At 44.4% G+C, this 16,652-nt stretch overlaps 2 protein-coding genes across 2 annotated transcripts in view; one reads left to right on the top strand and one right to left on the bottom strand.

The window, feature by feature from the left end:
• Positions 1 to 10,451, bottom strand: part of LOC124144977 (ATP-dependent DNA/RNA helicase DHX36-like) — a 76,987-nt gene extending 66,536 nt beyond the window's left edge. The window contains exons 1-6 of the mRNA XM_046514600.2: positions 10,320 to 10,451; positions 7,962 to 8,152; positions 6,123 to 6,259; positions 3,292 to 3,667; positions 2,290 to 2,435; positions 1,441 to 1,515 (exon numbers count right to left, since the gene is read on the bottom strand). Coding sequence (XP_046370556.2) covers positions 1,441 to 1,515; positions 2,290 to 2,435; positions 3,292 to 3,667; positions 6,123 to 6,259; positions 7,962 to 8,152; positions 10,320 to 10,366 — 972 coding nt within the window. The 5' untranslated portion in view covers positions 10,367 to 10,451. The remainder of the gene's footprint in view (positions 1 to 1,440; positions 1,516 to 2,289; positions 2,436 to 3,291; positions 3,668 to 6,122; positions 6,260 to 7,961; positions 8,153 to 10,319) is intronic.
• A 1,058-nt stretch (positions 10,452 to 11,509) lies between these two features.
• Positions 11,510 to 13,498, top strand: LOC124144933. Its single transcript, XM_046514560.2, has 4 exons — positions 11,510 to 11,638; positions 12,006 to 12,691; positions 12,836 to 13,026; positions 13,280 to 13,498. Exons 1-4 carry the CDS (start codon positions 11,541 to 11,543, stop codon positions 13,319 to 13,321), a joined length of 1,017 nt encoding a protein of 338 aa, XP_046370516.2. The 5' UTR covers positions 11,510 to 11,540; the 3' UTR covers positions 13,322 to 13,498.
• The last annotated feature ends 3,154 nt before the right edge of the window (positions 13,499 to 16,652 follow it).

Genomic DNA, 16,652 nt, shown 5'->3' with positions numbered 1-16,652 from the left:
TGTTTGATACACATTTAACGTTATTACAGTCATATTACAACAGACAACACACAGCTGTACAAGTCACAAACACATTCTGATGTTCAATGTCTTCATACAGGTATGATACACATTTAACGTTATTACAGTCATATTACAACACACAACACACAGCTGTACAAGTCACAAACACATTCTGATGTTCAATGTCTTCATACAGGTATGATACACATTTAACGTTATTACAGTCATATTACAACACACAACACACAGCTGTACAAGTCACAAACACATTCTGATGTTCAATGTCTTCATAGATGTATGATACACATTTAACGTTATTACAGTCATATTACAACAGACAACACACAGCTGTAAAAGTCACAAACACATTCTGATGTTCAATGTCTTCATAGATGTTTGATACACATTTAACGTTATTACAGTCATATTACAACAGACAACACTCACTCAAACCAGTGACTGGGCAAGAGTCCACCTAATTCCCTTTTTGGACACCCCTGCCTACATGATTTTTGGACCCGTGAAGATCCGGCGTAGAATAGGTCTTCAGCAACGCATGCTTGCTGTAAAAGGCGACAATGCTTGACGTAAGAGGTGAGTAACGGGATCGGGTGGTCAGACTTGCTGACTTGGTTGATGCATGTCATTGATCCCCAACTGTGTGGATCGATGCTCATGCTATTAATCAACAACCAACAAACCAACCAACCAACATGATTTTTGTTTGTTTTATGTTGACACCGCACTCAGCAATATTCCAGCTGTATGTAAATAATAGTCTGGACAAGACAATCCAGTGACTGACATCATGAGATCTATACAATTGGGATACGATGACATGCATCAACCAAGTCAGCGAGCCTGACAACCCAATCACCTCTTACGACAAGCATAGTCACCTCTTACAACAAGCATGGGTTGCTGAAGACATATTCTACCCCGGATCTTCACGGCTGCCAACAAGAAATGTATGAAAAGGTGGAATATAGTGAATGTAGTTCTTTGTCTGTGTTCTTTCGCCAGACTCAATATTCTAGCTATATGACAATGCCCTGTAACAGGCAAATCTGGAGCAGACAAACCAGTGATTGATAGTATGAACATGTCCCACATCATCGGAGGGACGACACACAAGTTCAGTCCCCGAGTCTGACCATCTGTTTAGCAGCAGTAGAAATCGGCACTAGTCCTGTAGTCCTTGCCAAACTGCCCAATAGTTAAGGTATCATAAGGACAAGTAGAAACTTGTCATTGTTAAGGGTTTTGCTGTATATAATCATTATAAGGACAAGTGGACTAAAATGTTAGTTTCTTCTACATTTTAGTCGCCTCTACGACCAGCATAAGTTGCTGAGGACCTACTGAAAACCTGAAAAATCCCCATAGATTTTATTTCAGTAGTTGCATCATAGCTGGTGACAACAACAAACAACCTACCTGTGTTGTTTTACCACAGCCAGTTTCACCGCTGATCACAACAACCTGGTTGTTGTTTATGTCATCCATCAGTTTCTGAAATGCAATCACATGTTTTTGACATTTACACATAAACACACGTTTTCTTCATACATTTATTTATTGTTATCTCAAAAACTTGAACAATAAAAACAACACCAAAGAGTAGTCTTATATGAAGGGATGGTTATTAAATGTGACAGTTAGTTGGCGTGCCTCAGCCACCATGTTTTGTGTTCTGCCATACGCAATGCTACTTCTGCCACTATGGCAGGTAACTCTTTGAGTTCCTGTTCTATTTGCAGGTGAGGTGGAATTGGCTTTAACGTCGTGTCCAAGTTTATTGCACTTATATAGTGACATGCATGTACGTGTGTGTGTTTGTGTGTGCGTGTGTGTGTGTTTGTGTGGCTGCTTGTACTAGTCTGGACTGATGACGATTTATAGTGCTAACTCCGATACCATGCTGCAGTTTAACATGAATAACCCACTCAGACACAGTATACTGACGCCGAGCCGACCAGTCCTTGTTTAAGCCCCTTAATGCCGAGCAGCAGACAGGGTAACAACAAGTACCATCTTTTAACGTCTTTTGGTAGGACGTGGCCGGGATCGAACCCCGGACCTTCCGCTCTCCGGGCGAACGCACTTCAACTAGACCACGGAGGTCTCTATTTATTGTTTAGCGCGATCTCACATCACCGATTCAAGTATCGTGTGCACCTATGTATCGATGATATTGTAGGTATCAGTGAATCGTTACCGCCCTAGAGTTTAGCTTAGAGCTCTCATTAGCACTGTCTGTACAGAGGTTAGTTAGAAAGCTCTCACCTCCCTCATTTCAAATGATGGCAGCTTCTCCCTGAATGTCATCATCTTCCGGAAGTTGGGCTGCAGCTGTTTCTCGTTGTACTCCTTCAGGAGACTGTCACTCAGATGACCTAGCTGATCCCACGGCTCATCAGCATACTTGGCACCTAGAACAATGACCAATGAATAGATTGCAAGTGTTTCCAAGGCATTTGGTTAGCTAACCAAGCAAATAGGCCACGCCCACTAGCAGACTACTTTCCTGGTTGGCTGCGAAAAGAATAGGTGGGGCTTGTATTGCATTATTGAACTGATTAATATCACTGATTTCGTATTGTTCTCCACAGTATTTTGAGTGTTAATGGTTAAATAAGAGGTCTGTGAAGTTATTTTTCACATATTCATTTATAAGAGTGAGTGAGTGAGTGAGTGAGTGAGTGAGTGAGTGAGTGAGTGAGAGTATGGTTTTACGCTGCTTTTAGCAATATTCCAGCTTCACATATTGTACCCATGTCGGGAATCAAACCTGGGTCTTTGGCGTGGCGAGCGAACGCTTTAACCACTAGGCTACCCGGGATGCACGCATTGAGTAAATCTGCTGCACACCATTTATTACATTTACATGCAAAAATAAAAAAAAATTACTGACGGTATATGGGCTCAGGTGGGGTCAGTAGTTTTGCTCTCTGATTGGTCAATCTCACTTTGAGGCTTAATAAGTATCAATACTTAGTCTCATGATACATGTATGGGCATGAGCGTGTGTTCCCCCTCATTTTGTTTCTAGGTTTGTCAGCACCATACCCGTGATCGTGGGTTTCACAAAAGTGGTAAACGTCTGACACCTGCATCACTTCTGCTTTTCCTCCCACATTAAGCTGACACGCTGTGATATAACTGGAATACTGTTAAAAGCGGCGTTAAACCCAACTCACTCCATCAGTCTCTCACTGATGCATGGCCCAAAGTATAGCGATGTGCCAAATGAATTTTTCGATCCTAGTACCAAAATCGAAGACGAACCTTCAAAATCCACAGAGCTCTCTGCCAGTGGGTATTCATCCTCTGCCTTTGAATATTCTATAATGGCCGACATGGACGGCACTTCCTCTTCTGTGTCTTCTTCCTCCTTGTCGTCTCTCAAGTCTCTAGTTTTGGGGAATGCACTTGCTCCTTTCCCTGCAGTCTGCGGCCGGCTGCTGGCCTCGCCGTACGGGTTGTCGAACATGTCTGGAGGAGAGCTGGATGCCCAGGCTTTGTTGTCGAGCGAGTTGGATTGTGAAGCTGGCCCTGTGTGTTGGTTGTCGAACATGTCTACACGTGGCTCTGAAGAGTTGATTTTGTCAAGGAGGTCACGAATGTGATTTTCTCTGCTTGAATCCATGGCAACTGTTGGCCTCTGAAAGCAGTCATATTTAGTTCAGTATTGTACATCAATAAACATTTAAATGTGCACACTGTATTCAAAGATGCATGTATGAAAATATAAAATGTAAACATGGTAAATATGCATTGATATATAATATATTAATTTGATGTAACAAAATAAAAAGTTGTCACTAGCACCAACAACAAGCTAGTGTTATCATCCACCCACTACTGGCACTAGCCCTACCTACCTGCTACTAACACTAGCACCACCCACCTACTACTGACACTAGCACCACCCACCTGCTACTGACACTAGTACCACCAACCTGCTACTGACACTAGCACCACCCACCTGCTACTGACACTAACACCACCCACCTGCTACAATCACTAGCACCACCAACCTGCTACTGACACTGGCACCACCCACCTGCTACAATCACTAGCACCACCTACCTGCTACTGACACCAGCACCACCCACCTGCTACTGACACTAGCGCCACCCACCTGCTACTGACACCAGCACCACCTACCTGCTACTGACACTAGTACCACCAACCTGCTACTGACACTAGCACCACCCACCTGCTACTGACACTAACACCACCCACCTGCTACAATCACTAGCACCACCAACCTGCTACTGACACTGGCACCACCCACCTGCTACAATCACTAGCACCACCTACCTGCTACTGACACCAGCACCACCCACCTGCTACTGACACTAGCGCCACCCACCTGCTACTGACACCAGCACCACCTACCTGCTACTGACACTAGCACCACCCACCTACTACTGACACTAGCACCACCCACCTGCTACAATCACTAGCACCATCCACCTGCTACTGACACCAGCACCACCCACCTGCTACTGACACTAGCACCACCCACCTGCTACTGACACTAGCACCACCCACCTGCTACTGACACCAGCACCACCCACCTGCTACTGTCACCAGCACCACCCACCTGCTACTGACACCAGCACCACCCACATGCTACAGACACTAGCACCACCCACCTGCTACTGACACCAGCACCACCCACATGCTACAGACACTAGCACCACCCACCTGCTACTGACACTAGCACCACCAACCTGCTACAGACACTAGCACCACCCACCTGCTACTAACACTAGCACCACCCACCAGCTACTGTCACCAGCACCACCCACCTACTACTGACACCAGCACCACCCACCTGCTACTAACACTAGCACCACCCACCTGCTACAAACACTAGCACCACCCACCAACTACTGACACTAGTACCACCAACCTACTACTGACACCAGCACCACCCACCTGCTACTGACACTAGCACCACCCACCTGCTACTGACACCAGCACCACCCACCTGCTACTGACACCAGCGCCACCCACCTGCTACTGACACTAGCACCACCCACCTGCTACTGACACTAGCACCACCCACCTGCTACTGACACCAGCACCACCCACCTACTACTGACACCAGCGCCACCCACCTGCTACAATCACTAGCACCACCTACCTGCTACTGACACTAGCACCACCCACCTGCTACTGACACCAGCACCACCCACCTACTACTGGCACCAGTACCACCCATCTGCTACTTACACTAGCACCACCCACCTACTACTGTCACCAGCACCACCCACCTGCTACTGTCACTAGCACCACCCACCTGCTACTGTCACTAGCACCACCCACCTGCTACTGTCACTAGCACCACCCACCTGCTACTGTCACTAGCACCACCCACCTGCTACTGTCACTAGCACCACCCACCTACTACTGACACCAGCGCCACCCACCTACTACTGACACTAGCACCACACACCTACTACTGTCACCAGCACCACCCACCTGCTACTTACACTAGCACCACACACCTGCTACTGTCACTAGCACCACCCACCTACTACTGTCACTAGCACCACCCACCTACTACTGACACCAGCGCCACCCACCTACTACTGACACTAGCACCACACACCTACTACTGTCACCAGCACCACCCACCTGCTACTTACACTAGCACCACACACCTGCTACTGTCACTAGCACCACCCACCTACTACTGTCACTAGCACCACCCACCTACTACTGACACCAGCGCCACCCACCTACTACTGACACTAGCACCACCCACCTACTACTGACACTAGCACCACCCACCTACTACTGACACCAGCACCACCCACCTGCTACTTACACTAGCACCACCCACCTACTACTGACACTAGCACCACCCACCTACTACTGACACTAGCACCACCCACCTGCTACTTACACTAGCACCACCCACCTACTACTGTCACTAGCGCCACCCACCTACTACTGACACTAGCACCACCCACCTACTACTGTCACTAGCACCACCCACCTACTACTGACACTAGCACCACCCACCTGCGCTGACACCAGCGCCACCCACCTGCTACTGACACCAGCACCACCCACCTACTACTGACACCAGCGCCACCCACCTGTTCTCTGTCCTGCTTCTCCTTCTTGTCCTTGCTTCGTCTTGCGTACCACATTCCAATGTCTCGACCTCGAAGACCAGGAGGGGGCCGACCACCGCCGCCACTGCCGCCGCCACGACTATCACCATCATTGCTGCCTGTATGTACAGTCATAAGCATCATCAGGGAAATATTGGTATGTAGCGTCATACTTGTCACATGTTAACTGTGCATCTTTATTGTTCAATGCGGCACTCAGCACCATACAGTCAGTAAATAATTGAGCCTGGACCAGACAAACCAGTGGTCGATATTGTGAGCAACGACTCACACCAATGAGGTATGATGACCATCATCCAAGTCATCTGTCCCTCCGATCCATTACGTAGACTCTTACAACCAGCACAGGTTGCAGAGTAGCAATTCTAACCCGGCTCAACACAAGGGACTACGTTTAGATTGGTTGGTTGGTTTGTTGTTTAACACCGCACACAGCAATATTCCAGCTATATGACGGCGGTCTGTAAATAATCGAGTCTGGACCAGACAATCCAGTGATTGACATCATGAGCATCGATCCACGAAATTGGGATCGATGACATGTAGCAACCAAGTCAGCGAGCCTGACCACACGATCCCGTTAGTCGCCTTTTACGACAAGCATGGTCACCTTTTAAGGCAAGCATGGGTTGCTGAAGACCAATTCTACCCCGGAATCTTCACAGGTCTCCCCACAAGGGTATATGTTAACTGAGTAAGTTCTTTCAAATTATTCCAAATCTTCCTGACACACTCAGAGATAGTCTGGGACTAATTAACCTGAAGCGATTCATCCTGCTGTAGTTTGCTTATTAAAGAAAAAAAAGATGAGTGGGAGATGTTTATCGTACAATAAAAAAGTACATGGAGAATAAACCATGACGGGCGCATGAGTTTATTTCATATATGAGAAATCAACAAATTGTACAATATTTGAAAATATTTACCCGTATTTAAATAATGATGACTCCCTGAATACAATTCAATCTTGGCAATGTCAGACAAGTCCATTTTATGAACAGGGGAGTTAAGTTTGGTACTTCCCAGATATTCTCACAATTGTCAATTGGCGATTATCTGTACCTTTTCTCCCAATACCGATAGTCATTTCTCGCCCACTTTATGATGCTATTGTTTGGCCATTGCGTTTTATCTGCGTTGCCTAGCTACATCTATGCGGAACAACTAGACACAAGACACTTCCCTCTCAAAAATAATGCTGTCCACTTTACGACATCATCAAATTGCTAGCACATGTTCGAATCTCCAGAAATGACGTCATGACAGAACAATTTTACTGTGATATAAACCAGGCTTCATTCTTCATTGTTCTTTGCAATTTATCACGTAGCTATCTTACATTTGATGTTCAACGCTGCGCTCAGCAATATTCCATCAGTATGATGAGCGGGTGTAAATAATCCAGTCTGGACCTGACAAACCGGTGATTGATATTAAGAGCAAAGATCCAAGGCATTGGGATATAATGACTCGTACTCACCCAAGTCACCGAGCCTTGAGGGCTGTTACAGTGAGGTGAGGTGAAATGGGGTTTAACGTCGCATCCAAGATTATTGCACTTATATAGCGGCGTGCATGCACGTGTGTGTGTGTGTGTGGCTGCTTGTACTACCAGTCCTTGTTTTAGCCCCTTCATGCCGAGCGCTAGATAGGGTAACAACAAGTACCATCTTTTAACGTCTTTTGGTATGATGCGGCCAGGGATTGAACCCCGGACCTTCCACTCTCTGGGCGGAAGCTCTACCACTAGACCACGGAGGCGGTCGGGCTGTTACAGTATTGACAAATTACCATGGTTACCATCCACATTGCTATCCCTCCAGCCTCTGCCGCCATGTCTCTGGTGACCTCGGTCCCTCCTGCCATGCCTGTCCCCATCATCGTCGTGCCTCCTGCCTCCATAACTTCGCCCCCCTCTGCCTGAGCGTCCTCCCCAGGAGTCACTTCTCTGCCCCCTACCCCGGCCGTACATATCTGCAGTCGACAGGAATCTGAAACAAAATATCAGCAGTAAAGAACATTTGAACAATACTTTGTTTGTTTGTTTTTGTTTAACACTGCACACAGCAATATTCCAGCTGTTGACGTCGGTCTGTAAATAATTGAGTCTGGACCAGACAATCCAGTGATTGATATTATGAGCATTTGGGATACAATGACATGCAACAACCAAGTCAGCGAGTCTGACCACCCTTCCCCGTTCGTTGCTTCTTACAACAAGTATAGTTGCCTCTCAGGAGAATGAGTGAGTGAGTTGGGTTTAATGCCACTTTTAACAGTATTCCAGTTATATCAGCGTGTCAGCTTAATGTGGGAGGAAAGCCCGGAGTGATGCAGGTCACAGACGTTTACCACTTCGGTGAAACCCACGAGCACGGGTATGGTGCTGACAAACCTAGAAACATAATCGGGGCGAACCGGGATTCGAACCCACAATCATAGGTTTCTGGCGTGCTCAAGGGACGCAACTCTGCACAGCGAATCGCGGCGCCTTAGACGACTGGGCTAACCGTGCCCCCGCTCTCAGTAGAAACATGACAATATTGTTGGTTTTGTATCATGATCGTCTAAGTGTAACCCTTTTTGGTGTTCTGGACGACAGCTATAAGAATGATAAGAGAGTGAAACCATGTAAACTGAGTCAGGATTTGAGCCAAGAAATCTACCCAGAAATAACTAAAACTTCTTTTGTTTTCCAAAGGACAGTACATCGTTGGTTCTGTGTATTCTTAAATCATGCATGAAATAATGACCTATTCAATTCTCAAACCAAAACAAATGAGCTCCGCACAGTGAAGCTGACAACACAAGCTCTGCCGCTGCACAAGGCACACTGGCGTCAGTCATGTTTTTTATTAGAGGCAAATTGTAGCAAGCGGATGAGTTACAAAAAAATAATTATCAGCTTGATTAGATTAGAAGCCAGTGTTTATCAAAGCCAAGATTACAATATAAACGTGCCTCGGTTATATGAAGCCAATCACTCTCCTACCCAGAGTTCCTTGCAGCCTGCCTTGTACCTATCGTATTATCACATCTTATGAAGTCATGTGTTTTTCATCTGTTTAAGTTTGTACGATTCTACACATTTAGAAAAACATTACTCATTCCGAAAACATTTTAAAACGTGAAAAATTATTTTCATTTGCGTATTTGTCCTCCATGTGTTGATATCAAAGCCCTATGGAGAGCTAGCGATACGGTCACTTTGATGTGTAAAGCTATACTGTGATACACCTCAGTGTCACGGTTGTGGTAGTATGTCTATATAATTATGCAAAACAATATGTAAAGCCCACCAAAAGGCTTGCATTAGGCCCGTCTGTTCCAATTTCAGAGTAAGTGAGTTTGTTAGAGAAATGTCTGGTCACATGATAAGCCTACATCCGTGTTGTGGTCACTGGAAAATTCTCGCGCGAAATAAGGCAAGCAGAACCCAGTGAGCTCGGGGGTTATCGGCTATTGTTTACAAAACAGTGCTTCAGAACAGTCGACGTCCTGTCACTTTAGAGTATGATGGCCCAGTTCACTGACAACACACCTTATTAAAATCAGAAGTGACGACAATGGCTATTCAGCATGAAAAGAACTTTCCTGGGTTTTTCCACCACGAAAATATTAAATATGTTTTTTTAATCTAATTTTAATTAGAAATTGGCACTAGTCCTGTAGTCCTTGTCAAACTGCCCAATGGTAAAGGTATCATAAGGACTAGTTGAAATTTGCCCTTTTTAAGGGTTTTGCTATATGTTATCATTATAAGGACTCATGGACGAAAACTGTTAGTTTCTAACGATGTTTGATACAATATGTTTGTATTGAGTACAGATTCTACTTAGGAAATCTTCGGTTCTGTAATTGAATGTATCTGTTTGCAAAAAACACGACGGATACCATTGCAGGTGTTTTCTTGCAACATAACAACCAGCATTTAAACTCAAGGTAGATATTAATATTGTATTTATATATTTGATTGTGATGTGTCTGTGAATCTGTTATCGAATCCAGAAACCCCATCTCATCCCACAGACACAGTGAGTCCGACAGAGCGACTGTGTCTGAACAGAGAATCGTCAACACCACTGCACGGTCAAACAGCACTACTCGTCTAATGACAGCGGTCTTATTTTAAATCGGTAATAAACTTGAAAATAATACCTCGTTAATTTTGAGGCGTCAGCTGCAATGAGCAGCCGTCTGATCATATATCAGATTCACAAAAGTATAATGTCAGTAGCATCACTTAGAATCACATGTAGTGTTGTTTGGTGATGACCAAAACCGGAAGCGACATTTAATGTATGAAATTGCGGAGTCTGTTGTAAACGAAACGAAAATGTAACAAAACGGCGAATTACTTGTTTTTCAAAATCGACTTAAAATGAAGTTGGTACGATGCATCTAGTTATTTTTTATGCTTTCATGGAGACCTCTCAACATTTCGTATATTAAAAGGTTTTCTATCACAGGCCCATGTTATTAGCACGCAGTGTCCAAACACGGACAGAACATGGAGACATTCTTGTATTCATCACTAAACTTAATTCACCATCAATCATTCTTCTTGCATTAATTTGTATTTACTGTCATATATGATGAAATATTATGCTCTTGTACCTTCATTCTGTCCTATAATATATTGAATACATACAGTTTGTTACGTCTGATCTAAGCATATGGGTGAGTGAGTATGGTTTTACGCCGCTTTTAGCAATATTCCAGCAATATCACGGCGGGGGACACCAGAAATGGGCTTCACGCGTTGTAATGTTAGAAATCGTCTTCGGCGTGACGAGCGAACGCTTTAGCCACTAGGCTACCCCACCGCCCCAGATCAAAGAATAAAATTGTTTTCTGTCAATTGTTTGGTGTCGAATATAATAACACTGACAACAATAAGAAGGAATTGGGACATATTGTTTGTTTTAAATTTCATTCCGGATATATAAACATAGTAATCAAGAGGGCGGTCGGGTAGCCTAGTGGTTAAAGCGTTCTCTCGTCACGCCGAAGACCCGGGTTCGATTCCCAACATGGGTACAATGTGTGAAGCCCATTTCTGGTGTCCCCCGCGGTGATATTGCTGGAATATTGCTAAAGGCGGCGTAAAACCATACTCACTCACTCACTCACTCACTCACTCACTAGTAATCAACCTCCCCTTCGTTACTTCTATATGTTTCGTCACAAACACAAGTCTGGAAAAAAGTCACTGGTGTTGTCAGCGCCCTCTGTTGGCAGATTGCCGAGCCTAGTCTTGCTCATGACGTCAGAGTGTCTTTGTCGTCACAATCCGAATGACGTCACAAGAACACAATGTAAGCATGATGGGATGTGGTTGCCAGGTGAGTGGGCCTATTGTTCTGTTCATGCAGATCTATGCAGACATTGAAAAGTAGTTGTGACTATAAAACGACAAGATCCACGAGTTATCTGTTTTGTTTGAAATTGAATACTGTATCACCATCTTCAGCAAAGTAAGTACTTAATATGTGTTTATTTCTTATCAATATTTTCTAATATTCACACAAGAGAATACGTTTTCATTTTTTATTGCTAAGTGAATGAGTAAAGGTTTTAGAAATATTTAATGCATAACAAAAATGGACTTGTGGGGAATCGAACCCGGGTCTTCGGCGTGACGAGCGAACGCATTAACCACAAGGCTATGTACTAAACCGCGCCATTACAAGTTGTAGTTAACATGTACATAACGGACAAAGCAAGTTACATTATACTTAAAGCGTTCATTTTACTTAGATGCCATTAAATGTGAATGTGAAAGCACGAATGTCCCATTTTCCTTTTAGTCCTCTTATTATTTTAACCATGACTTCTTTTAAGGATGCCACGTATATTCTATATACCACCTGACGATTTTGAGCCAGTGCCGGAATGGATGAATGATTCCAAACTTTGTAAGTCAAGAAAAGTTGGAGGCGGAAGCGGAGAGTCTGCGAGACTGATGAAGAAAGGAAGAGAGCAGAAGACAAAAGGAAGTAGATACAGGAAGGAGATAGAGAGAGCGAGGAGATATGAAGAGAGCATAAAGAGGAAAGAAAGGATGGTGAAGGAGGATAGAAAGAGGAGTACGATGGCGGATGGTCCCGAGAAAACACGGATGGATGTGATAGAAGCCGGAAAGAATGGACCGAAAGTAGCGAAGAAGGATAATAATATAAGAGATGCTGGAAAGAGGTGGCAGCTGGGAGATGTATACAGACTGGCTCTTGAGAAAGACGCAGACAAAACTGGAAGGTCAAAATTGGGAAGGAAGAATCTTAGCAGGAGACATAAAGATTCGAGGAAGGAGAGAGTTGTTGTTGAGGTGGAGCGAGTTGGAGGCAGAGAGAAGGTGAAGGAATGGATTGATAAAGTTCAGCTGGCGAGTCTGATGACCACCAATATCCAGGAGGTCAGCTCGGAGGCTTTAATTAACAACAAGGACATGAACGTTGATCGATTTGACATCGTACCTCCATGGCCGATCTCACGCTATTGCATAGAAGATCCGGACTTCAAGTTAAACGGTATGTCCAATACTTTGAAAGTTTCCCAAATAGACACAGACAGATAGCTATTCTTTCTTTTATTAAAAAAAAAAATCGAAATAATGTTATACTATTAAAGAAGTTTAAGGTGAATTTTAAGGTTTAATCATCATTTCATTTTAGTACAAGATCATTGCTACACCAGCGACCCCACAGACGGCCGTGACCTTGGTGTGCAGCCTGTAAATATTATGTACTGCCTGTTTGGCCGCCCAACACCTGACACCGGGGATATCAATGAACACTCGGATGAACCGACAACCCTTAGAGTGAAGTGTCAGAAAAGTAAATCTCTTCGGAAACGAATTTCCTCGGTAAGTTAATATTTTCACATACAAAATGAAACACTTGCCTTTAGCCTTTCATAATTCATAATTAAACTTTCTAAAGTTGATTGTACTACAGGCCCATTTGTACTGCCTAAGACATCTCGTTTTCGACGACTATAGCAAACTTATTTTTGAACATTATGTATGTTTTACGTGCAGACGTGGTCGATAAAATTAAGGCTGCATCTACCGCTGCCATGGCTGGACGTTAATATAATGTAAGCATGTTGTGTTTCAGGTTCTCCATAGATTCGTTGGCTTCTTTCTCAGACCAAGATGAAAGCGAAACCATCACTGCGCCATTCTGGATGACCCTTGTCATCATGTGGAAATGAAACAAATCTTTCGTATTATAGAAAGAATTCTTGTATGTCTGTTCAACATTTTTTATAAAGTGTACATAAAGTGCTTTTCGTTTCAATGTATTATCTCTGTCAAGACTGAATTAAACTGTCTCTACCGCACCTGATATTTGTCGGTGGAATTTGTTCAAACCATGACATGTCTTTGCATTTCATGGCAGGTATTGAATTCTACTCAACGTTTCATAGGGATAGGGGGCACGGGTGGCCCAGTCGTCTAAGGCGCCGCGATTCGCTGTGCAGAGTTGCGTCCCTTTGGCACACCAGAAACCTATGATTGGTCCAGATTCGATTATTTACAGACCGCTGTCATATAGCTGGATTAATGTGCGGCGTTAAACAACAAATAAACAAAAAAACTGCTGAAACGTTGGTACAAGATTCTGTATGTTAGATGGTGGGGGCACGGATGGCCCAGTCATCTGAGGCGCCGCGATTCGCTGTGCAGAGTTGCGGCCCTTGGGCACGCCAGAAACCTATGATTGTGGGTTCCCCCCGATTATGTTTCTAGGTTTGTCAGCATCATACCCGTGCTCGTGGGTTTCACCGAAGTGGTAAACGTATGAGACCTGCATCACTTCGGGCCTTCCTCCCACATTAAGCTGACACGCCGTGATATAACTGGAATACTGTTAAAAGCAGCGTAAAACCCAACTCACTCACTCATAGGGATAATCTGATATGTCATATAGTTTGACACATAATGAGAATCATGTTTGTGTATCGTGGAAAGATAAAAAAAAAAATGTCCCTATAAAATGTGGAGTAGTGGTGGCATGTGGTCCTGTGCACAGCCCACAGATCACTAATCACTAATCAGGTGAAGTTAAGCAACGTCGGTCTCGGAGAGTAGACGAGGGGTGACCGCGTTCAGCAGCTTGACTCCTGAGAGTTTCTAGGGCTTCGGTCCTGCTCCACACTGAAGCACATGTACCACATGTGGTGTCTCCTTTGGTAAGTGGCAAGTGGGTACCCGGAAGGATGAGATGTGGCTGTTAACCTTTTAACGCTTCACAGCCAGCTTGGGTTGTATACTCCCCAAGGGAGCTGAGAATGAGAGTCCAGTGCTCACTGATCCATTGACTGGGTTAATAATGTATGCCACGAGCATACGAGCTGGTATGGAGTTTGGCGCCATACAAATGGACTCATTATTATTATAGTATTTCTACAATACATCAATTTAACCATGTGGGCATTCGGATTCAGAAAGGTCTTCGGTCTGCATTGGTTGTAAAAGCAGACTAAAATGAGTGGTTGTTATGTGTCTGCTCGTTGTTTGTGTGGCGACGGTATTAATCTTTACTCGTACTCTGGCTCCACTGGATTGCCGGACCAAGATTCAATATTTACAGACCACCTTGATTTTGATGGACTATTGATGACTGCGGCGTAAAACTACATGAATTTGATTAATAAGATCTTTTATTTGTCAAAGATGCACCATTGCTGATTCCACTGGTAACGAAAACGGTAAATCTTTGACAGACATCTCAAGCTCATTTAAATCAGATCACAGTGCTCGCTACCGTTACACATCGTACTTAGATCTGATTTTAAGGAGGTTGCAGGCATCTTAACAATATATACATATGGAAAAAAGTGAAGCACCACTTATTGTGATTTTGTAATAAGACCACCTCTATAGTCTGGTGGATAGAACTCAATGTCGGTGCTCCGACCCCCCGGCCGCGTCATACCAAAAGGCGTTAAAAGATGGCACTTGTTGTTACCCTGCCTGGCGCTCGGCTTAAAGGGACATTCAAGGACTTGTCAGCCCGAGACAATATACTGTGTTTGAGTGGGTTATCCGTGTTAAACAGCGTCATGGCATATTAGTTCGCTAGTACTATAAAACCGGCACAGAGCGGACAATACAGCAGCCGTACACAAGCGTGCATGCATATCACTCTTAATAATATTCCATCTCACTTTCTGTGTAAAATAGCAATTCTTAAAATTCGTATCATGTAATAATTTGCTGACGAGAGTGTCATACTCATATTGAAATACAGACACCAAAATCGATTATCTAAAGGCATTGTCTGTAATTGTTCCATGACAATAGTAGTCGCTACCCATACAAGATCGTCCTCTCTTTCTTTGTATCCTCTGAACTGACTCAGTACTTGCGACCACCCGGAGGAGTGAGTGAGTGAGTTGGGTTAACGCCGCTTTTAACAGTATTCCAGTTATATCACGGCGTGTCAGCTTAATGTGGGAGGAAAGCCTGAAGTGATGTAGGTGTCAGACGTTTACCACTTCGGTGAAACACACGAGCACGGGTATGGTGCTGACAAACCTAGAAACATAATCGGGGCTAACCCACAATCATAGGTTTCTGGCGTGCCCAAGGGCCGCAACTCTGCACAGCGAATAGCGGCGCCTCAGACGACTGGGCCACCCCTGCCCTCACCACCTGCAGGAACATACATAATCTTGTACCAACGTTTCAGCAGTTTTTGTTTGTTTATTTGTTGTTTAACGCCGCACAGTAATCCAGCTATATGACAGCGGTCTGTAAATAATCGAATCTGGACCAGACAATCCAGCGACTGACACCATGAGCATCTAGCCATTCCATTGGGATACGATGACATGCATCAACCGAGTCAGCGAGCCCGACCACCCGATCCCGTTCGTCGCCTCTTACGACAAGCATAGGTTGCTGTAGACCTATTCTACCCCGGATCTTCACGGGTCAGCCGACTAAATGTAACGGGTGGTCAGGCCCGGTGACTTGGTTGATTGCATGGATCAATGCTCATGTCAATCACTGGATTGTCTGGTCAGGAATAAGATGAATGGAGACTTTTGCTTTTCGCGCCTTTACATAATTCATACGGAGCCGCAATACTGCTTGTCTCGAAATGACACGAGTTGGTAACGAATGCCACTTGAACTGTCCCGAAAAGACACGTGTTCGATACCAATCGTGTCAGTTCGAGAAAAAACAGCATTCGTGACCACTCCTTCCCATTCGTGACCAACTCGTGTAATTCCGGGACAAGCCGAATAGCGACTCGTGCCCCTCTCGTGGCATTTGTTTACAACTGGGTTCCGTCTGAGCGCAAACGAGCATAGCGAAAAGAATTGTCAACTCCTTGCGTAATGATTCACCTATATCTTCCCCACATATATATATTTCCCAGATGCTATTTAAAACACATCGTGACCTACGGTATTATACAGCATGTTTGAACACACTTAACTGTATGTTGGATATATTTTTAATTCAAGGCATATGGT

This window comes from Haliotis rufescens, unplaced genomic scaffold, assembly GCF_023055435.1.
Source record: "Haliotis rufescens isolate VD_foot unplaced genomic scaffold, xgHalRufe1.0.p SCAF_55, whole genome shotgun sequence".
NCBI lineage: Eukaryota > Metazoa > Mollusca > Gastropoda > Lepetellida > Haliotidae > Haliotis > Haliotis rufescens.
The sequence above is the reverse complement of the archived record's forward strand: the minus strand, read 5'-3'. Positions and strand labels throughout refer to the sequence as shown.

What these genes read in the sequence shown, in the direction of transcription:
- LOC124144933 (XM_046514560.2), top strand. Translation starts at nt 11,541, where the DNA reads ATGCAGACATTGAAAAGTAGTTGTGACTATAAAACGACAAGATCCACG. An exon ending in GTATCACCATCTTCAGCAAA is followed by an intron (nt 11,639 to 12,005) that starts GTAAGTACTTAA and finishes ACTTCTTTTAAG; the next exon opens with GATGCCACGTATATTCTATA. An exon ending in TTCGGAAACGAATTTCCTCG is followed by an intron (nt 13,027 to 13,279) that starts GTAAGTTAATAT and finishes GTTGTGTTTCAG; the next exon opens with GTTCTCCATAGATTCGTTGG.